A 20,802-nucleotide genomic window follows, 5' to 3' on the forward strand; every position below is an offset into this window, starting at 1 on the left:
AGAAACATATGCTCCACTTCTGCATTTATCCCCCACTCCTGGTTTTGGCTTACAAATACTGATGTAAAATACTGACCAAATACTGCTAGTGTGACGGCAGCCTAAGACAGGGGGCAGGTATCACCACTCCATTCAATGCTGCACAAACACCTAAAGCACCCCCTTCCCCCCAAAAAAAAAACAAAAAACAAACCCGCCCTCCAGTGGCGCTTTCTGTTATTGTATGTTGCAGTTTTTGTCTCTTTATATGTCATTGTTTAAATGAAGCTGCTTTGGTTTTGATACTTCTTGGTATTTGGCTGTGACAATACTTTAGTGACACAGTCATATGTGGGTAACATGTAGTTTTAGTTTCCACAGCAGAAATACACTAAATATTTATGTGTTCACCTTTCTGTATTTAGTATGAGCAGCTCATTGTAGGATCTTAACCTAGCAAGTATATAACAGCAAGCAGTGCCCCAAATATAAGCAAGTAGGAATGGGCTCAAGCACTACTCCCCGATTTTGATAGGGATTATTCAAATTTCAATTTGTAGGAAAGTTAAAAGGGGTTGGCCAGGACTTCAGACATTGATGTCCTAATGTCTGATTGCTGAGGGTGCTGGATGTTGCACGCCCACCAAACAACTGTTTCCGGTGTCAGAAGCATCTGGAACGGCTCATCTATGGAGCTGTACTGCACCGACTATATAGTGGCCGCGACCAGGTACTGCAAATCCGCCCCTATTCAAATCAATGTGCAGCAGTTGGCTGCAGCAACTGTTTCATCGGCAGAGCTGTGGAGCACTGTAACGGAACGCTTCCAGCCACCACAAACACCAGGAACAGCTGATCGGGGGGGGGGGAGGGGGGATGGCGGGTGTCACACCTCCCACCACTCAGACAATGACAAACTATCCTAAAAATAGGTTCTTGAAGTCCCAGACAACCCCTTTAATAATTATGCACAATACTAATATTTAGGGGCCATCAAGATTTAGTATTACGCCATGACACATGGGTGTGTGTATTTCTTTATTTTCATTTTGCACTTCCGTTTGTCCATGTTTTGTTGGCTTGTTAATATTACCAGTAAACGAATGGTAAATTGACCAATAACATGAACAGAAAAAAAAAGCACGGCACAAGAGTAGGAGTTGAAGCCAACATGTTTCACAAAGAGATGGTTCTATGTTGCATCCTTGAAGTCCCAGTAGGTCAAACGATAACTAATAAAACAAAGACAAGTGGTCCCTGTTTTTTTGCACCTAGAAGAAAGGCAACAGAGAATTTTAACAAAATAAAAATGGATTCCAGCGAGGAGTCACCACATCTGTCAGTACAACAACAAAGACCATGTGTGTTCAATAAAAGCTGTGGGCTTTTCCTTTGCACGTGCTCCTGGTTCCTACAGCAGCAGTGTGATCGGTGGGCAGTATTGCACATTTTTGTAAACTCTTGCACCAGGATCAGCCTTCCATCTGTTTGTGCTTCGGAGACAGCAGAGGCTAGTTTATTTTTCGGAACTTTTCCCATAGATCTTACATTGTATGCATATAAACATGCACTCCTCTATCTCTGAACATTTCACTTGGACATTAGATCAGAATGCAGCTTGTACACCCAACAAAAAAAAAAAACCCATCACTGTGGCACTTTCAATATCACTTTGCTCTTCTCTGAACCAGTCCCATTTAGAAATATATAAAAATAAATCCCCGTAGGTCACTTGGCACAATGTATGGTCACGTTTTACCCTGCTGTTCCAAATCATAGTCCTTTGCATAGATTCTAATGCGTAAAAGGCATGATGGCTAGTGTGGCTCTCCATTCCTGCTGTGGTGTTGCACTGCTGGACAGGTGAAACAAGCAGATGTAGGGCTTCCAACAAGGATAATGCATTTTCATTTCAAGTTATCAATGGAAAATTTCCACAATGCATACAGTATTGCAAGTGACTGGGCACAAGAGCTGACATACGGTGACTGTACAATGAAACAAAACTGTCAAGGGCCCAAGTGATCAGTGAACAAAAGGAAATATATGTGTTAAGTAAATCAGCGGTACCCCATTGTAACACAAGGGGCAGGGGATGGCTTACAATGAATATTTAGATATACAGGCCTAGCGTTTGCCAGTGATACCACTACCGCAGGAGTAAAATAAAAGTCCCTTCCCTATATACTAGCACAATCCATCTCTTTGTAAATGAGGCTCTAAAACAAAAAACTAGGAGAACACACTAATAAAAAGTCCCAGGTGGTGCTAGTCCGGCTTATCAGCCTCTCCCATAGACACTACTGATAACTTATACAATATATTTCTCAACACAATCTGATGTGAAATTAAATAAATATGGTTGTTAAAAAAAAAAAAAAAAAAACCCTAAATGTGGTTCTGAGCTCTTAAGTCCTTGTGAGTGCACAAAGTTTGAGACTCCGGTTCAGTTTTCATTGTGTGAACTTTTGGTTGGCTTGCATTAATGTTTCATCGCGGTCTCTGCCTAACATGTAGAACTGCGAGGACATCACGTGTGGTGCACTTCATGAAACATCAGTTCACGCGGAATCGGCGTTTCGGGACCAAAGGTCTTTCCCGCCCGTCTTTCAAAGGCTGCAACCATCTGCTTCACTACCTCATCAAAAAAGACAGTCGCCAGCTGGGAATGCAGCAAGGACCGGAACTCAAATGATATCTGTAAGAAAGGAGAAAATTAGGATAAAGTGTATCTGGAAATGGCATGGGAGCAACAAGTAATGAGGATATTAAGGGGGGGGGGGGGGGGGAAGACATTAGGAAACCCCCTTTAACATACTTACCGAAAAGTCTACTGTGCATGTACGAGGATAGCCAGGGATGCCAGGGCTAAAGCGCCAAACGGTCTCCAAATGGTTGAAAAGACGCCCGTCTGTACATGCAGCCTGAAAATATAGTAAATAATAAAATAAATTAATGGCCTCTCCATAGAACTGTGCAGTAGACACGCTCAAAAGAGCTGGGTATGATTTGGCACAGGTTCCAATTTTCCTGGCATTCAGCAATCTCAAAGTAATATAACCTCCTTTCATTACTCGTGACCTTGAAGGCCACCTTACCGTTTGAGTAGCTGCAAAATATAGATTTGGCTCATGGTCAGGCTGGCAGCGACCATCTTCAATAAAAGTGCAGTGAAAAAAAAAAAAAAAAGATAATGAACAGGTACTGTACAAGTAAAGCGCAGGGAGATTCAGAAGATAAACACAGGAACTGGTCACTGGATGAAGGGTGGTGGAATTATGAACATCACAGAACAGGATAGACATGTTAATCATATGCAAATGGTGAAAATACAACAATATATTCAATATATCTCGATTTAGTCAGTATTTAGTACAAGCACCACATGCAGAAATGCGTGCATTTACATGTCTTGGCTGCCATCAGTGAGGTTCTTACTGGTTGTTTCAGGAATGTTCTGCCACGTTGAATGCAGTGGTTTGTTATGGTTGTGTAGACACAAACGTTAGGCTTAGTATGCAACATCTAAATTTCACTTGCCATACAGAATGACTCATTAGGTGCCATTCCCTAAATCTGACGAAACCACATGGGCAATATCATGAAGGGTGAAACACAAGGGAATGTCACACCTGTCTTACTCCCAGTTATGATGTGGGGTGGCGTGATGGTAGCTGGACCCCTCTAGTCTTCATTCCTAGTACAATAACAGCTTGACATTGCATGGATTGGATTGTGAGATCAGTGGTACATTCATTTCTCCAAAGTGTCCCAGGAGCTGTTTTCAACACAACGCCAGGCCTGTAAGCAGCCTACGGGGCCTAAACATGCTAGCATGGCCAGTGGCGTTACCCATTGAGTATATCGGAAATGTCTTATTTCAGCAATTGCAAAGGGGGCTGATCATAACTCATCTTGACGATTTCCACGTTGAAGAAGTGCATGCTTCAGGCAACCATTAGTAACCTCACTGATAGCAGCTAAGGTGTGCAAGTATGTGTATTCTGCTTGGACCACTCACACTCGTTACTGGACAAATTGAGATTTTTTTTCATTGTTTCAATTTTTGCATAATTTGAGTATCACTAACATAGCTCCATCCTGTGATTTTCTTAATATAGTTCCATGACTTTTCCTTCTTGGTGACGCAATTTCAATGTTGAGGAGTGTATCTGTATTAGAATGGTTTTACTTATGTTGGCTCATAATGAATACTGACGAAAATTAACTTTTAAATTGTGCATGCGTTGTATAACTGCTCTCAACTTTTCGTCTCAGTCATGCAGTCCCCACTGTCTAGACTGATTCCTACTCCTGCCGGATGCTCAAAGAAGCCAGATATACTCGCTTAGCTTCATCTGTGGACTGTATATGCTCTAGAAGACAAAGTCACCCAGAGGGCATCAGCCAGACAGAGGGACTGACTGACTATTGAGACAGACAGCTATGCTAACATGGCTAGTTTAGCGTATTTACGATATAGTGCTCACAATTAAAAGTTGATTTTCTGCAATAATCAGTCAGCAAAACTAGAACCATATTAGTAAAGCTATTAGTTTTCAAGCCACAATCATGTGGACCAAATCCCCAAAACATAAAGGGTGTTTTTTTTTTGGCTTATACAGATATACCATATTCATTGTATCATGGAAAGTTCTGAACTTTTGTATTACAATCTGTGTCAATTCATCATACATACATAGTGAATGGAAACATTCATGGTTTACATTTAAAGAATGGTGTTCTGATGTATGCAAAAAGCCCGCCACCTATATTATATGTGTCGATCTTGTAAAGAGCAGAACACTTATGTCATCTGGACATGAACAGGACTCGTCTCCTGAACGCGGATGGTAATGGAGGGCATGACAAAGCGAAGCACTCTAGCACTTCATGTTTTACAATTACCAAGCCTGAATTAGAATATAATAGAACTTCTGTTATTCTAGAAGAAAATTTTACAGCCTGGAAAGATAAACACAACATATTACCCAGTTTTCTTATCTGTATTTTCCCTTTTATCTTTTTTTTTATTTTTTTTACAGAAACATGTTGATTATGGAGTGCAGATTTTATAAGTTGCAGATCCTTTTCTTACCTGCAATATGTTTTTAAGTGGGTCCAGAAAATGAAAATTTAAAGAATCATTTTGGAGCCACTCTGCCTCATGACTGAATATTGTTTAGCTGGGATAAATTTTAAATAATCACTACCACAATGTTTTGCGGGGTTTTTTTTGCACATAAAATGTTACCTGAGCAGCATTATTTCAGCTGTGCAATCTAATTAGTCTAAGCCCAGTTATCTCTCTACATACAGGCAGTTGGATCATGTCATCTCCAGCCTGCCAAATACTGTAGTACATGTGCTAATGTACAGACAGGAAGTCAGTCTCTTACTTCCTCTGAACTACCACGTGTCATCACCTTTCAATATTTTTCTTGGCGGCTCTTAGACTCCGCTGCACCCTCTCTGCTACTTATCAAATTACCTCTTCATGAGCATGGGAGGACATAACAGTATAGTATTCTAGGCCATAAAATTAATACACTGTATATATCTTTTTAAATCTCTAGTGTATTTTTATGAGATGCAGCTCACACAGATAAAAGCTGACATGTAATAACTTATCACCAGAAGGAGGCGGACAAGACAGGTTGAAACTGCATCACACAGGATACACAGACTCTGCTTTATAAGGGACAGAGCTATGCGGCAGCTGACATTAGGTAGAAGAAAAAGCCTAGTGATCCCCTACACCCCCATTGCAAATGTAGTTTTCATTGGGGAACCACGACTCAAAATGGTAGATAACCTAAACATGACATTTCTTTACATGGGTATAGACAGACACACAAGCAAGCTTCTATGCTGCAATACAGACTATATTGCTGAAATTCAAAAATAAATATATATTCTCAGGTATTGTATGGTACTTTTTTTTTTTTTCTTTTACAAATTATGATGCATCTACTGAAAGGGTTTTACAGACAAGTTGCACAATAGATCATACACTTACTTTCACTAAATGAGGACGCACTAGTGTGAGGATAGAGGTGTACCGTTCCAGGATAGGTGGGAAGCCGACCTCCAGCTGTGCTCTAGCATAGCCGGTACGCTTGGAGAGAACTGTGGACTTTTTACACCAAGGCACAAACAGTTTGTATTCTTCTACATTGGACACCACTTCATACATCTCCTGCATGGAGTACCTGAAGATAACGGAACACAGTTAATGACAAGTAAAATCATTATAAGTCTCAAAAGTCAAATATTAAGTTTTAGGGTTTAGAGCTACTCAGTGGTGTGGAAATACCCTAAAAGAAACAGCCCTACAAGTGAATACAAATTGCATTGTCACTTAGTGATCGCTGAAAGTCCAGAGACCCATGTTCAATGGAGCTGAGCTCAACCTTCACTCAAAAAGCGACTCTACAGAGATCCATCCTTGGGAGCCAGAGCCTCCAGCATGTTAAACTATATCCTATGGAAACTGCATAACTTTCAATTTTGGGAATACATCTGTAAAAACAAGCAAGTCATTAAAAAATAGGGTATAATAGATATTACAGAGCCAGATCCCCTCTCTTATCGGGCAAAAAAATATTGCCACATATTGACTAATCGAAGCAATGAAATAACACACCAGATACAATGAGTATGGTGTACTGATGGGGGAGGAGATCTCCCACCCCACTCACAGAGATTGACAGGCTGCTGGGTAAGCAGATACACCTCAGCCAGGGAAATTGGGGGGGCGGGGAGGGTAGAGAGGAAGCAGGGCGTGCTCTTCATTAGTTCACTCAACTCTTAACTAGGCATCCAGAGTGTTTTAGTGGCTTTCCCATTATCCAAAACAGCACAATATGAATATTTTTATTCATTTTTGCACGGTTTTGGTTAGCAGAGAAAACATGACTATTATGCTGTCCTTACCCCAGGGAGCATAGTCTGATGACTGATCTGCTTACAAATGACATCACCCAGGTGACAAGTTACGTTGCTGTAAAGCTTTTCTTGTGTGATGGGGTAAGCACTGGGAGCACATATTGTCATGGTCTAGTTTTGGCCTTGAAGTGAACTCTGCACTGATACAGCAATGCTTTATATATATTCAGACCCATACTACATAATATAATCTTCAGCTTGCAGCACAGTCCAAACTGCAGTTGGCCTTGTAGACGCATTAGAAGCAGCAGAAAAGGAAATGTTTGGGTTGTCCAGCAAAGTACTATGTGGCCAGCATTGAGGCGCTCACATTGCCTCTAGGATGGCATGTGTTGTATCTAATGCTGCACTTCAGCTTGCATGAAAATATATCCTCTAACATCTTTTCATCATAAAATGCAAAAAGAAGAATAAAATTATATACTTTTATAGAACATCAGTAGGATATAATGAAGTGACCAAAGTGCCCCAACTTTTGCTCTGCATCAGTGAAAAGCAGCCACAAATACACATCTACCCACAAGATCATGTAATGCCGGCATTTCCTTATCACGTCCACTGCAGACACAGCCTTCCTACTGCCACAAATACTGACGATTATTCACTTTCACGTGATCACACAAGTGTCCTTACAGAACATGTAGTAACGCTCACATTTCCACACATACACCAAAATGTATTTTGGAAGATGATTTTGGCAATGCAGATCATTCAATGGAGAGATAAGGGGACTGAACGCACCCCACCAGTGTGAACGATTCCGAACGTTCAAAATGAAAGATTACCGCACTTATTTCATCTAGGTAGCTGACGATTGTTAGATAAGGTTGAAATTGGCCATTTCATTTGTGGTTTCTCCAAATGTGGATGTGCCCCTCATGCACTGATGTAAACAGGATGATGTGCTGCCGAGGACAATGTTCTGTGAGAATTGAAAATGTCTAAAGAGGCTTTTAACCACCGGTCAGAAAACAAGTAGCTGATTGGTGGTTACTCAATTCCACAAGTCGGATAATGGAAACCACCCTCAAGATAAAACCAAGCTCACGTGATCTACAATGTAATGGATAACCATCAAGTCTCACCAAACCTCTGTGTAACAGGTAAGACAGATATACTTCTGTTTGTTAGGGATTGTGATGAGCGAGTGTGCATGAATAATGTTTGCATCCCCGTGGCTGCACGTCTCATGGTTGTTCAACAGCCGCAACTCATGCGGGGACTGTCTAACAAACAGGCAACCTGAACACATGCAGGGATTACCTAACAGCCACAAAACATGCAGCCGCGGGAACTCAAACATGTTACTCGAGCACGCCCAAGATAGTCTGAGAACACTCGCTCATCACTAGTTAGGGTGGATCCCCAGAGTTCAGGTGCAATCAGTGTAGGGGGGACTCCTGTCAAACTAAGCATTACAATCGTTGGGCTTTCGCCAGATCACATGGACATACTGCCTCTCCTTGAAGCCAGTCTTTACATAGGAAAATCGTGAATATGAGAGCAAATCAAGGCATGTATATACTATAACGGTAAATGCAACGGCCATCTTCCATGACTTCTTATGAATGCGAGTGCTGGACCCGAACGAGTGTGAGAGGAGACGCCATTGCCAGACACTGGATGCAACAATCTGACAGGACAGTGGAGATGTCTCCATGTACCATACATCAGGGATCCATAACATTATGTGTGGGATGCTTTATCCTCCTGGTGATACCCACTAGGATGTAGCAGGATTGCCATTTCTCATATGAGGCAAAGTGTGTGGTTTATCAAATTTATGGCAGTTCTCAGGTTAATATTTTTGAAGAGTCAAACTGAAGTCAAAACTAATGGGATTAGCCTTTGAATTCAATTGTAGCCCAATTATTTGTCCACAGTAGAAATGACCGCAGTATCTTGTTCTGGTCATTGTATATGGTATTCAGGTGGCATTCCAGGGATTCCTCCCATACTAGTCTCCTTATGCAAACGCATTGGTTGGGAGTCAACCATAATCAGGTCACACATGTATGTGGCATACCTGGACTGGGTGCATCATCTGTTCTCTGACTCCGAAATGTGAATAGGTTGTGAGTTGTCCAACTCCTTTTAAGGATGCGGATTTTGCTGCGGATCCGCAGCAGTTTCCCATGAGTTTACAGTACAATGTAAACCTATGGGAAACCAAAAACGCTGTGCCCATACTGCGGAAAAAAACGCACGGAAACGCAGCGGATTATTTTCCGCAGCATGTCAATTCTTTGTGTGGAATCCGCAGCGGTTTTACACCTGCTCCAATAGAAAACAGCAGATGTAAAACCGCAGCGGAATCCGCAGTAGAATCCGCAATAAATCCGCAGTAAAAACCGCAGCGGTTTTCCACTGTGGATTTATCAATTCCGCTGCGGAAAAATCTGCAGTGGTCCATTCTACGTGTGCACATAGCCTTATACTTCATAAGTTTCAGTATAACCAGGTGTGTTCTTAACATCTAAACTGTTCACACAATAATCACACCTTGATGTCCTTGGCTTTATAATGGATTCTATCTTTTTGGTTCCCCCATATCAGTGGATTCTGGATTAATGAGCTTTGGCCAATGTAAACATGCCACCAGACCGAAAACAAATGAGCAAAATTGAATAACGAGCATAAAACTAACGTTGGCAGCACATCTCCAGATGTAAATGGGGATGTGCCGATGACAATAAGAAGAAAGCATGGAAACGCCGTATTAATGATTGTTTTGTCAGTCTAAAGGTACCGTTACACTAAATGACTTACCAACGATCACGACCAGCGATACGACCAGCGTGATCGTTGGTAAGTCGTTGTGTGGTCTCTGGGGAGCTGTCACACAGACAGCTCTCTCAAGCGACCAACGATCCGGGGAACGACTTCGGCATCGTTGAAACTGTCTTCAACGATGCCAAAGTCCCCGGGTAACCAGGGTACACATCGGGTTACTAAGTGCAGGGCCGCGCTTAGTAACCCGATATTTATCCTGGTTACCATTGTAAAAGTAGAAAAAAACAAAAAAACCAGTACATACTCACATTCTGATGTCTGTCACGTCCCCCGCCGTCAGCTTCCCGCACTGACTGTGTCAGCGCCGGCCGTAAAGCAGAGCACAGCGGTAACGTCATCGCTGTGCTCTGCTTTACGGCCGGCGCTGACAGTCAGTGCGGGAAGCTGACGCCGGGGAACGTGACAGACATCAGAATGTGAGTATGTACTCTTTTTTGTTTTTGTTTTTAACTTTTACAGTGGTAACCAGGGTAAATATCGGGTTACTAAGCGCGGCCCTGTACTTAGTAACCCGATATTTACCCTGGTTACAAGTGAACACATCGCTGGATCGGCGTCACACACGCCGATCCAGTGATGACAGCGGGTGATCAGCGACCAACGTTCTCCCAGCAGGGGCCTGATCGTTCGTCACTGTCACACATAACGAGATCGTTAGCGGGATCGTTGCTACGTCACAAAAAGCGTGACGTTGCAACGATATCGTTAACGAAATCGTTATGTGTGAAGGTACCTTAAGGTTCTCAGATTAAGGCCCCTGAACAGGTCTTTCTTTCTAGAGATCAGCTTTTCTGTGGCACAAACACTTGTTTTAGTTTATTCATTACTCTTGATATCAGTTAATCTAAAACCCTTGATGCTTTTTGTTATTTGTGCGGATGGGATCTGACCGATTTTATCTAAAGATAAAGGCATTTTAAGTGGAGTTTATCATTGCTCACAGATAGCACATACCTGACACTACAGTCCTGTAAGCACTCTCAGCCATCCATCACATCCAAGAGGAGTCACATTACAAACTTTCCTACAGCCCCTGACTCCTTAAAGGAAGAGTCTCTACAAAGAATAACAGAAACACTTACAGATCCACTAAGGGCATGTGTACACAACGCTTCAGGAAAACGCAGCCTACTCTGAATAACGAGCGGGTAACACTACTTTCACACTAGCGACGTTGCGAAGTACCGACGCATACTGTGAAAGTGCCGCACAACGGGGGCAGCGGATGCAGTTTTTCAACGCATTCGCTGCCCCATTCTGAGCTGCAGGGATGAGGGGGCGGAGTTCCGGCAGCGCATGTGCCGTCGGAAATGGCAGACACGACGCACTAAAAAACGTTACATGCAATGTTTTTTGGATTAGACTGTCCGACGCAACAGTCGCACGACGGTTGCGACGTGTGGCAAAGCGTCGCTAATGTTAGTCTATGGAGAAAAAAAAAACCGCATCCTGCAAGCAATTTTGCAGGATGCGTTTTTTCTCCAAAACAACGCATTGCGACGTGCGTCGTACGACGCTAGTGTGAAAGTAGCCTAAGAAGCTGAAGGAAACTAAAGCCTGAGCATAGGAACAGTGACATGTTTTGACATTGCAGTGCATGTTCATTGTTTTAAGCATGGTGGCTCAGTGGTTAGCACTGCAGCCTTGTAGCGCTGGAGTCCTGGGTTCAAATCCCACCAAGGAGTTTGTATATTCTCCCCGTGTTTGCGTGTGTTTCCTCCGGGTACTCCGGTTTCCTCCCACTCTCCAAAGACATACTGATAGGGAATTTAGATTGTGAGCCCCATCGGGGACAGTGATGATAATGTGTGCAAACTAAAGCGCTGCAGAATATGTTAGCGCTATATAAAAGTAGGAATTAGTCCTACCTATAATAGTGTTTCCAGAAATCATCCATCATGACAGCACCACCAGGAGGTTGTCCTTCTTATCCTTGATAGGGACAGGAACACAGAAGAGGTTAAATAGCCCCTCCTCATCTCCACCCTTCAGTGATTTTCCCAAGTACCACACCAGGATGGATGCAACTCTATTTTATTAGAATTCCTTTCTACACATGTTTAAATCACATTTCGAACAGGAACTCAAGGGAGGGTATATAAATGGTGGTGTCATGATGGACTCCTGGAAACACTATTACCGGTAGGACTAATTCCTACTTTCCAGGATGTCCCTCCTAACTGCACCACCAGGAGAAATACCAAATAACTCCTATTTTAGGGCGGGATTACAGCTTGGAGGACTTTCCTCCCAAATGTAGACTGTTGGTTCGCGGTAGCGTTAATTGGCGCAGTGGTTAGCACAGCAGCCTTGCAGCGCTGGGGTCCTGGGTTCTAATCCCACCCAGGACAACATCTGCAAAGAGTTTGTATGTTCTCTCCGTGTTTGCGTGGGTTTCCTCCGGGCACTCCGGTTTCCTCCCACATTCAAAAGACATACTGATAGGGATTCTAGATTGTGAGCCCTATCGGGGACAGTGATGATAATGTGTGCAAAAACTGTAAAGTGCTGCGGAATATGTTAGCGCTATATAAAAATAAAGATTATTAAAATAAAGATTATTATTTATAGTGCCTACAGAACGTATTTGATCTCGACCAAGTTGCAGCTCTGCATATTTGGTCCATAGAAGCCCCCGCGCTTTCTGCCCATGAGGCACAGACTGCCCTCAACGAGTGTGCTTTGAGACTTTCTGGCGGGGGGTTAACCTGCCGAGATATAGGCTGCCCTGATAGTTGACTGAATCCATCTAGCTAGAGTAGCTTTGGACGCCGCCTTCTTCTGTTTGTGATCTCTAGGTAGTGTAGAATTGTCCTCTTAACATCTAAGGCGTGAAGAGAATGCTCCTTCTCATTACTATAATTTTGGCAAAATGTGGGTAGAACAAATCTCTTGACTTCTATGGAAGTCGGAAACGACCTTAGGGAGAAACCCGGGATCTAGTTTAAGGATAATACAATCATCCTGAATTTTTAGGTATGGATCTTTAATGGATAGTGATTGAATCTTACCAATACATCTCGCTGAAGTTATTGCAACAAGGAAGAGGGATTTAAGGGTTACAGCTTTTAAGTCTGCTTGATTTAATGGTTCCTTACAAAGTTCATTCAAGACCAGGTTTAGATCCCAGAGAGGTACTGCACTGCGAATTGTAGGCCTAAGTCTTTGGATGGCCTTAACAAATCTCACTATCCATGGATGAGTAGCTAACAAAGTCATAGAAGGCACCAAGGCCTGAAATTTGAACTTTTAACGTACTAGGCCTTAGTCCTTTATCAAAGCCTGACTGGAGAAAGTCTAGGATCTTAGGGATATTTGGGCCCTGAGAGAACGACACAGGAGTTGCACTCTGAACAGAACTTTTTCCATACTTTCCCGTATATTGCGGAAGTCACAGGCTTCCTGCTGCTCTGGATAGTGGCAATGACTGGATCTGAGAGGCCCTTTGACCTTAGGGTTTCCTTTTCAGGATCCATGCTGTTAACTGTAGCAGATCCGGGTTTTGATGAAGTAGAGGGCCCTGAGATAAAAGATCCCGTCTTGCTGGTAGATAGATTGGCTCTTCTAAGAATATCATTTTAGTAGAGGAAACCAGCTCCTTTTGGCCCACTATGGAACTATTAGGATTACTGATGTCTGGCTCTCCTGGATCTTCCGCAGGACTCTCGGTATTAGAGCCAAAGGAGGAAAAGCATATGCCAGATTCATGTCCCACTTCTGAGCCAGGGCGTCTATTCCTGACGGCTTGTCTCCTGGATTTAGAGAAAATAACCTGTCTTTGTATTTTTCTTTGAGGTGAATAGATCCACCTCTGGGAAACCCCAACGTTGGGTTATGTGGAGGAAGATTTCCTGATTTAGGGACCATTCTGTGGGGCATAACTTTTGTCTGCTCAGAAAGTCGGCTACCTGATTTTCGGTGCCTTTTAGGTGAACTGCCGTTATTGATTTCACTGTGAGCTCTGCCCAGGAGAATATTGTATCTGATAGGTCTTGTAAATGGCGATGTTTTGGACCTCCTTGGTGCAGTAGGAAGGCTACTGATGTTGAATTGTCAGAAAAAATATGGATGTGTTGGTCCTTTAACTTCTCCTGATATGTCTTTAAGGCTTCCCAGACTGTTCTGAGCTCTCTGTAATTCGTATTGACGCGGGCAAAGTTCCTTGAGAGTAGTCGTCCTCTATGTGGGCTCCCCAGCCTCTGAGACTTGCATCCGTAGTGATGTTCACGCACGGAGATGTTCTCCAAGGTCTTCCTTTCTCGAAGTTTGTTGGTATGGTCCACCATGACAGTGATCTTTTTGCGTCTCTGGATAGACGCACTTTGTTGTCCAGGGTTGTGTCTCTGCCGTCCCGAAGTGAAAGGACTTCCTGCTGCAAGGGTCTTGAGTGATACTGACTCCATTGAACGCTGGAAATGCATGATGTCATTAACCCCAGAATCCGCATGGCCTTCCTCATGTAGGTTTGTTTTTGCTTTTGCAATATTTGAATCTCTTTTTTGAATGATTCTTGCTTGTGTTGCGGGAGGTACGTATGTTCCTGAGTTGAGTCTAAGATCACTCCGAGAAACGCCTTCCTTGTCTCGGATTTGAGGTTTGATTTTTTTAGATTTATTAGCTATCCTAGGCTTTTTAGAACGGACATCGCCATTGTTAAATTCTTCTCCATCTGTTGAGAGGATTCTGCTATAAGTAGGATGTCGTCCAGATAAGGGACTATCAGGATCTCTTTTTCTTTTAAAAAGGCCATCACCTCTGCCATGAGTTTGGTGAAGATTCTGGGAGCAGACGAGAGGCCGAACGGCAGGCACGTGAACTGGAAGTGTAGAATGTGATCTCCGTCTTTTATAGCAAATCTGAGATATTGTTGGTGTGAGGCGTAGATGGGAACCTGGTAGTAAGCACTTTTTAGGTCTAAAGTGCTCATTACTGATCCTTTCTGGATAAGAGGTATTACGGATTTGAGGGACTCCATCTTGAACTGTTTGTAAGTTACTGACAGATTTAGAGGTTTTAGATTTATGAACCTACGGTATTCTCCACCCATTTTTTTTTTTTATGGAGAACAGGCTTGAATAGTGTCCCTTGAACCTCAGAGTGGGGTACCGGAATGATGGTTTTTATCTGGATAAGTTCCTGAATATCTTTTAGAAGCCTCTGGTGAACAGTCAAGGACTGGGTCTGTGTCAGACAAAATCTTCTGGGGGGGGGGGGGGCAGGGGGGTAATTGGCTGAAATCTATTCTGTACCCCCTTTCTATTGTACCCAAGATCCAAGAATTTTGAGTGATCTTTTTCCAGCCCTGTAAGAAGTACTGGAGTCCTCCACCCGCCAAGCTGGCGTCATTGTCTGCTGGTTCTTGGCTTCTGATCCTGAAAGGTACCTCTACCTCTACCACCTTTCGGGTAGCTCCATCTTCCGCCTTTCCCTCTATGGTCCTGTCTGGGATGGGAACGGCTCCTCCGAAAAGGACGGTGGATTTTTCGGCTTTTCCTCAGGAAAGCCTTTCTTCTTATCTGCTTATTTTTCAAGCAGTTCGTCTAATACTGGACCAAAAACGTGAAGGCCGGAGAAGGGTATTGAACACAGTTTGTTCTTTGACTGCGTATTGCCAGACCATGACCTGAGCCATAGGGCTCTTCTTGCTGTGTTAGATAGGGCGCTGTTCCTTGCGAATCGAACTGATTCCGCCGAAGCATCGGCCATAAAGTCTGTTGCCATCTTCAATAACGGTAAAGACTTTAGGATTTCCTCTCTGGGCGTTTTATTATTAATTTGGGTTTCTAATTTTTCTACCCACAGAGTCATTGACCTGGCCACTGAGGTAGCCGCGATATTAGTTTTCATGATAGTTGATGACGCTTCCCAGGCCTTCTTGAGAAGATCTTCTGATCTTTTGTCCATGGGGTCTTTGAGACCAGAGGAATCTTCTTTTTTGAGACCTTGGCCACTGGTATATCCACTTTAGGTACAGATTCCCATACTTTGGTTTCGTCTGGATCAAAAGGGAGTCGGTATCTAAAATATTTTGGGACTACTAGCTTCTTTCCGACATCCTCCCATTCTTCCAAGATAATTTCTGTTACATGGTGATTCACTGGAAACACCCTGTTTCTGCGAGCTCTGAGCCCGCCAAACATCTCATCTTGGACCGTAAGGGGTTCTGTGGCCTCTTCCACCTTCATAGTGTTTCTGACGGCCTGCAGGAGTATGTCTGTGTTTTCAGAGGAGAACAGGTATCTCTTTCTCTCTTCTGGGAGGATGGCTGAAGAACATTCGCCTTCCACGGAAACAGATATAGAGTAAGTTGAAAGCTCACCCTCTTCTGAGCTAGGATCCTGCTCCCACCTGGGCCTTTTAGGACGGGGGGATTCGACCGGCATCAGGGCTGATACCGTGGACTGTACCTCCTCTCTAATGATAGTATTAAAACTATCCAGAAAGGAAGACTGCTCCTCTTTAAGTAGTCCCGACATACAGCAGTCACACAATTTCTTAATATGTCCATCTGGGATTTTGTTAGAACATAGTGGGCATCTATTTGTCTTGCGTTTAGGAACTGCCGCTGAACGTTTGGGTGCTATGTATATCTTACATGTTCTGGGGCGAGCTCTGAGGACTGAATGTCTGCACGACCTGCCCCTTCCATGTTCCTAGGACAAGTGTGCTGTCAGATGTTTGTGTTTAAATAGATTGCCTTACCAAGCTTCAAATCATCTGCCTCGTCCTCCTTCCGAGCACAGCAGCTGGTGATCCTCCTGAAGATCTGCGACGACCTGTACGCATCCCAGATGGAACACTGAACCGTGGGTGGGAATTCCCTGCCTGCAGCAACGAGGCCCGGGCCGGAACCCTGCCCAGGAAGTAGTCACCCCGCCCCGGAAGTCGTCACCGGAACTGGAAGTCGACTCCGGCGCTCCCGATTACGTGTCGCGCCAGGAGACTGATCACCGCCGGCATGCGGCCGGGTACACAGCTGCAAGCGCAGAGCCCTCTGGTAAGGGGTGCGCCGAAGATGGGAGCACACAGCTCGACCCGCGCTGAGGGACCTCCCTCGGTGTCAGCGCGCTCTGCGGAGTCTGCCGCTGGAGCAAGCCTCCGCTGCTCACAGCCTTCTGGAGAGGGATGAAGCTTCCCGGGAGCCCTGCTCAACCGGCTGTCTAGAATCTTTGGCACGGTAAGCAGCACCAAACTCCTCTCCGTCTGTCCCTGATAGGGACAGGAAAAATACTGAAGGGTGGAGGTGGGGAGGGGCCATTTAACCTCTTCTGTGTTCCTGTCCCTATCAAGGATAAGAAGGACAACCTTCTGGTGGTGCTGTCAGGAGGGATGTCCTGGAAAATAAAGATTATTATGCGCTTTTCCAGGCGGGTGTCCGCATGTACCCACATGAAATAAACTGTGTGCACATAATCTAAGGCTAAGTTACCAAGATGAGTTTTTGACGCTGTGTATTTTCACTGCACCAAAATTGCTGCGTCCTACAGTCTTATCAAAAATCTAGCGCAGTGTGTTTCTGAATTCAGCAACATGTCAATTACCCCTGCGACTTTTATGTTACCGTAGACAGGATAATTTTGGCCCATTACCAAGCGCTGACTGAATCTATACAATGTAATCGCCACTCGTTTATAGACTCATTGTTTCAGGCTGCATAGGGAAATACGATTGTTCCATCCACATACAGAACCACGTTGTCAGCAGCACAACCCCCCCCCCCCCCTCCTGTTTACATGGGGCAATTTGCTGCGAACAATGATGATTTTTATGCCGGTATAAAAGATCTGTTTTATTGACAAACGAGCACTCTTGTGAATGTTCTTTCGACAATTATCAGACCCTCTGAACGGGACATTATTCTCTGTCCAAAAGGATGATTTGGAAGCCATTCAGTGGGTACAACTGTGCCAACCTGCATAATACGGTCCTCAATACTGTGCCAGTAGCGGAGGATCATCTGAGCCGTCTCAGAGCTGTAACACTTACACATACAGAATTCAGGAGGGGCATGAAACAAAGCTTTACAAGATCCCATTTACCCTATAATTCTCCTCTCAGAGTACTCTTTCCTCTTGTTAGTCAATGGTCCAGCAAATCCAAGGAAGCCTCGACAATATTGCACACAGGGGTTGCTGACATCTTGTAAAATCCCTTTTGAAGCTCTGGTCATGAGGATGCCACAGGAAGACAGATGTCTGCAAAAGACAGAAACGGTCAGAAAAGAAAAAAGTGACATTCCAGCTGAAATGAAAATGTATACACAAAAGAGCATAGTGAGATCAAAAATACTCTGCTGTTAAAAAAAAAAAAAAAAAAAAAAAAAAAAAATCACAGTAATAAGCAAGTGCTAGTCAAAAGATGGAAAAAAACAGGGTATTTAGTTGATACTTTTTTTTGCAAAAAAATGTATACTAAGCTGCTCCACCAATCGTCAAGGTATACCCACATAGAGCAGACCTAACTAATGTATACAATCCCTATCTGATGTATTTAAAACCTGATCAGCTGCTCTATATGGGTATACCTTGACGATTGGTGGAGCAGCTTAGTATACATTTTTTTGCAAAAAAACGTATCAACTTAATACCCTGTTTTTTTCCCCATCTTTTGACTAGCACTTGCTTATTAGGCTGGCGTCACATTAGCAGTATTTGGTCAGTATTTTACATCAGTATTTGTAAGCCAAAACCAGGAGTGGAACAAATAGAGGAAAAGTATAATAGAAACATATGCTCCACTTCTGCATTTATCACCCACTCCTGGTTTTGGCTTACAAATACTGATGTAAAATACTGACCAAATACTGCTAGTGTGACGGCAGCCTTAGGGCCCCTTCACACTTAGCGACGCTGCAGCGATACCGACAACGATCCGGATCGCTGCAGCGTCGCTGTTTGGTCGCTGGAGAGCTGTCACACAGACCGCTCTCCAGCGACCAACGATGCCGGTAACCAGGGTAAACATCGGGTAACTAAGCGCAGGGCCACGCTTAGTAACCCGATGTTTACCCTGGTAACCATGCTAAAAGTAAAAAAACAAACAAACACTAGATACTTACCTACCGCTGTCTGTCCTCCAGCGCTGTGCTCTGCTTCTCTGCTCTCCTCCTGTACTGGCTGTGAGCCGGAAAGCAGAGCGGTGACGTCACCGCTCTGCTTTCCGGCTCACAGCCAGTACAGGAGGAGAGCAGAGCACAGCGCTGGAGGACAGACAGCGGTAGGTAAGTATCTAGTGTTTGTTTTTTTTTACTTTTAGCATGGTAACCAGGGTAAACATCGGGTTACTAAGCGCGGCCCTGCGCTTAGTTACCCGATGTTTACCCTGGTTACCAGTGAAGACATCGCTGGATCGGTGTCACACACGCCGATCCAGCGATGTCAGCAGGAGTCCAGCGATGAAATAAAGTTCTGGACTTTGTTCAGCGACCAACGATCTCCCAGCAGGGGCCTGATCGTTGGTCGCTGTCACACAGAACGATTTCATTAACGATATCGTTGCTACGTCACAAATAGCAACGATATCGTTAACAATATCGTTGTGTGTGAAGGTACCTTTACTGTGATTTTTTTTTTTTACAACAGAGTGTTTTTGACCTTACTGTGCTCTTTTGTGTATTCAAGTTTCTTGGTGGTATGAACATGTTCCTACAGACTTGTTCAATGTGCAAGTAGCCCATGTGTTTCTGGATATATAGATATAGGGAAGTTGTGATAATATACTGTAATCTCACATTACAGATACAATGTAGACCACACATTTTCACATTTGGTGTCTGTTTCCCCTGGTTGACATGACAAGTTAATCACACCAAATAACTGTTTTAACGAGGCTATTCTCATGATGATTGATCTTCGCTGCTCTATCTCCTGGTTGCCAAGATTGCCAGGTGGGCCGGCAGCATGGCTGAGCCATTGGTACCAGCTGTGTGCTCTCCCATGCTGCAGGCAGCGTGCGCTTAGCCTCCACACATCAGGAGTTCAGGAAAACTACCAGATCCAGGAACCCGGCCACCTTCAGAGCAGCGCCTACAAGCTCCGTAGCAAAAAGCTTGCCAATGTGCAGTGCACTCCTTGTCTAGAGGAATGCCTGCAAAGGAGCGCACACAGTTGTAAACTATAGAATTGCCTTTGTTCTTGAAAATATGAATGGATTTTTAATGAGAGGTAAGTGGCAAAGTTGTTGGTTTTGACAAGCACTTTAAATTTTGAACTATGATTATATAAAAAAAAATATATATCTATCCTTTAAAAAGGGGTTGTCTACTACTCAGCAACTCCTTCTCCAGCCACGTTTCTCCCTTAAAAAAAAAAAAAAAAAAATACTTATACTCATCTCCGATGCAGTCCCAGGGGATCACGTAACATTCTGTAATGTCATGTGATCACTGCGGCCAATCAGCAATAGCTTCGCTTTCCCTGCATTTGAACAAATCATATACATCCGTATGATGTTGTCTCGCTTCCTCCAGATGTACGCGATACGTCCAAAGGCGGGGAGCGTGAAGCAGCCGCTGATGACTGTCATGTGATCCTTGCGGCCAATGTTACGCAATCCCTGGGAGAGCCAATGGCGACGCCGCTGGAATGGTGCTGGGACCAGAGGGGAGTACTGGTATTGTTTTAAAGGGGAACACATATGAATTGAGAAGAGTATGTCCGAGTAGCAGAAAATCCCTTTAATTATAAATCATCAATTTGCCACTGGAGTTACCCTTTAATGCACGAGCCAGTATTTGACCGTGTACATGTAAACCAGGATGATACGTAACGTAATAATTCCTTTATAAGCTAAAGCCAAAAAACTAATCAGCAAAATGTAAAACTTAGAATTTAACCCCTTAGTAGCGGAGCCAAATTTTTGAAATCTGACCAGTGTCAATTTATGTGGTTATAACTCTGGAACGCTTCAACAAATCCCAGTGATTTTGAGACTGTTTTTTCGTGACACATTATCCTTCATGATAATGGTAAATTTAGGTTGATATATTTTGTGTTTATTTATAAAAAAAAAAAAAAAAAAAACAAATTTGAGAAAAATGTTTAGAAATTTGCAATTTTCAAACTTTGAATCATTATCCCTTTA

The 20,802-nt window shown here is 43.6% G+C and overlaps 1 protein-coding gene across 1 annotated transcript in view; it reads right to left on the minus strand.

Annotated features, from left to right (window-relative positions):
- Positions 1-1,004: 1,004 nt before the first annotated feature.
- Positions 1,005-20,802, minus strand: part of COQ10A (coenzyme Q10A) — a 36,321-nt gene continuing 16,523 nt past the window's right edge. The window contains exons 2-5 of the mRNA XM_069758386.1: positions 17,760-17,915; positions 5,999-6,191; positions 2,802-2,903; positions 1,005-2,677 (exon numbers count right to left, since the gene is read on the minus strand). Coding sequence (XP_069614487.1) covers positions 2,510-2,677; positions 2,802-2,903; positions 5,999-6,191; positions 17,760-17,915 — 619 coding nt within the window. The 3' untranslated portion in view covers positions 1,005-2,509. The remainder of the gene's footprint in view (positions 2,678-2,801; positions 2,904-5,998; positions 6,192-17,759; positions 17,916-20,802) is intronic.

Source organism: Ranitomeya imitator, chromosome 3 (assembly GCF_032444005.1).
Source record: "Ranitomeya imitator isolate aRanImi1 chromosome 3, aRanImi1.pri, whole genome shotgun sequence".
Lineage (NCBI taxonomy): Eukaryota > Metazoa > Chordata > Amphibia > Anura > Dendrobatidae > Ranitomeya > Ranitomeya imitator.